The sequence below is a fragment of the Sinocyclocheilus anshuiensis genome, unplaced genomic scaffold (genome assembly GCF_001515605.1).
Source record: "Sinocyclocheilus anshuiensis isolate Anshui unplaced genomic scaffold, SAMN03320099.WGS_v1.1 scaffold1832, whole genome shotgun sequence".
NCBI lineage: Eukaryota > Metazoa > Chordata > Actinopteri > Cypriniformes > Cyprinidae > Sinocyclocheilus > Sinocyclocheilus anshuiensis.
The window spans coordinates 672,132-674,285 of record NW_015555884.1 but is presented as its reverse complement, the minus strand read 5'-3'; the positions used below and the strand labels follow the sequence as shown (position 1 = coordinate 674,285).

General features: G+C 39.3%; 1 protein-coding gene across 1 annotated transcript in view; it reads left to right on the top strand.

Moving 5' to 3' along the window:
• Nucleotides 1–724, top strand: part of LOC107675874 (protein lin-37 homolog) — a 6,656-nt gene extending 5,932 nt beyond the window's left edge. The window contains exons 9-10 of the mRNA XM_016470374.1: nucleotides 299–372; nucleotides 478–724. Of these exons, the coding sequence (XP_016325860.1) occupies nucleotides 299–372; nucleotides 478–556 (153 nt within the window). The 3' untranslated portion in view covers nucleotides 557–724. The remainder of the gene's footprint in view (nucleotides 1–298; nucleotides 373–477) is intronic.
• The last annotated feature ends 1,430 nt before the right edge of the window (nucleotides 725–2,154 follow it).

Sequence of the window (2,154 nt, the reverse complement as noted above, 5' to 3'; positions counted from 1 at the left end):
GCACCCCTGCTCTTGACAGACGGCACCCCAGTTGGGAAACACTGGTCTACAGCAAGCACAAATTTTTCTTTAAAGATCTGCATTTTAAGCAAACTGCTAAATGACAACCGATAAAGCTTCCATCAAACACTTCTGCTTAACTCTTTACCAATCGTTGTTAGGAATGGATAATAACCTGTTTGCATACTGAATTGGTCTTGCCATCCTTTAAATTAAGTTTGCAATACTAATGTTGCTAAATGATGTGCTTCATGTGGATGTATCCAATTAGTTCTTGCAAGATCTTTTTGTTTTTCAGTCCGTAGATGCTGCAGCAGGCACCTCACCTCTTATCTTCAATCACATCAAACGCTGGAAGAAAATTAGACAGAAGTATTTTCATCATTCTATAATTTCTACTACATTTACAGGGGGAGAGGGATATTTACAAATGAAATCATGTATATGTTGTTCAGCATTTTTTTATGCATGTTATAGGTGGAAGGAGGCTTCCAGTAAGAACCAGCTGAGATACAGCGAGAGCATAAAAATCCTTAAGGAAATGTATGAACGTTAGTTCACATACATCACTAGTGCATCTGAAGAAAATCTGAAGGCAATTAAAAAAATATGTCCAGGCATGAAGCCTACAAGGAGAGTGAAATAATTAAACCTAAACTAAATGATTTTGTAATGTCTTTATTTTTCTCTTTAAATACAAACTCACAAAAATTTCAAATAAATCTTACAGTACTGAAAATGAATTTGATGTGTTCATTCTGCATTAATAAATTCTTTATAATAGTTCTCGGCCCTTTCCAACTTGCAACACTCAATATTTGTCTTGCATTACCTATTTGCATGTGTAACCATCTGACTGATACAACACATTGTGGAACTGCACATCCAGTTAGAAACATTTATGGGTAAATTCTGTGAATATCTATTAAATGCATGTAATTCCAAGCCACACATTAACACCAAAGGATTCAAGCTTTTTGACATTTTTATTTTGAATAAAGATTAGGCAAAATTAACAAAGAGGTGAATTACAGGCAGTATGTTGCAAAGCAATTGTGAGTCAGATTTTCTCAAAGTCTTGTTTCGTCCTGACATCTGTTAGATGTGGAGAAGCTGGTGTCTTTTGTCTTTTTTTTGACTCTGGAGATCAGTTGATCTTCAGTGAATGCCGTTTCCAGCACCAGCAGTAGGGACTGTTTAACCTTTTGCTTATATTCCTCACAAGAACATATAGAGAATGGGGTTCAGACAGCTGTTTATCATAATCAGGCATTTAGCTATTGCTGTACAGGCTAAAAAAAAACTAATGAAACACTTTCAATCCACTTATTCTCAGTTGCAATTGCCATATAAATGTGACAAACATGCAATGGAAGCCAGCATTCAAAAAAGGTCAGGATTATAGCAATGACCTGAAAAGACCTTAGCAGCTTTTTCTTTTTAAGCTGTTTGACTCGTACTGCAATAGCTATATGAAGATGCAATGATTACCAAGGGGATGAGGAAGCCCACCATAAACGCAAATATAAAGAAGATCTGTAAAGTTGCAAAGACTAAAGTCTCAAATCCAAAGAGATATTCTTTATAAAAGTTAAGAGTCAACCACTCCTACCTAAAACGGCTCGTTCTAACACGCCCCCACGTCTACGTCACGATGTGGGAAGGTCTGCATAACACCGCCCAAATGTTCACGCAAAGAAAGAAGGTGTAACTTTTATTCTCGCTGTAGTATTGTTGCTGCCGCCATGTCGTGAAGACGCTGTGTTTTTCGTTGTGAAAGCGAAACTACTTTGTTCTTCCAAAAGAGGACGATATCCGCTTCGTCATGCCTGGAGCTGATCTGTGCTGGTCGCTGAGGAAATACATCAACTTCGCGCTGTGGATCGCCGGATCGGCTTTCACCGTGGACGAAGCGGAGTCCAGCCCGGGGTCGTCACATGTGGTTGCCAAGCCCACCCGTCGCCGCTCACTCAAGCCGGCCTCTGCTCACTCTAGGCCTCCGTGTGTGACGCTGTGTTTCGTTGTGAAAGCGAAACTACTTTGTTTGGCCTTCCAAAAGAGGACACGACTAGAAATCAGTGGTTAAGTTATATTTACAACACTGTTCCAGAACAGTTCAACCCAAATATTCAGATGTGTCCAGCGCATTTTATG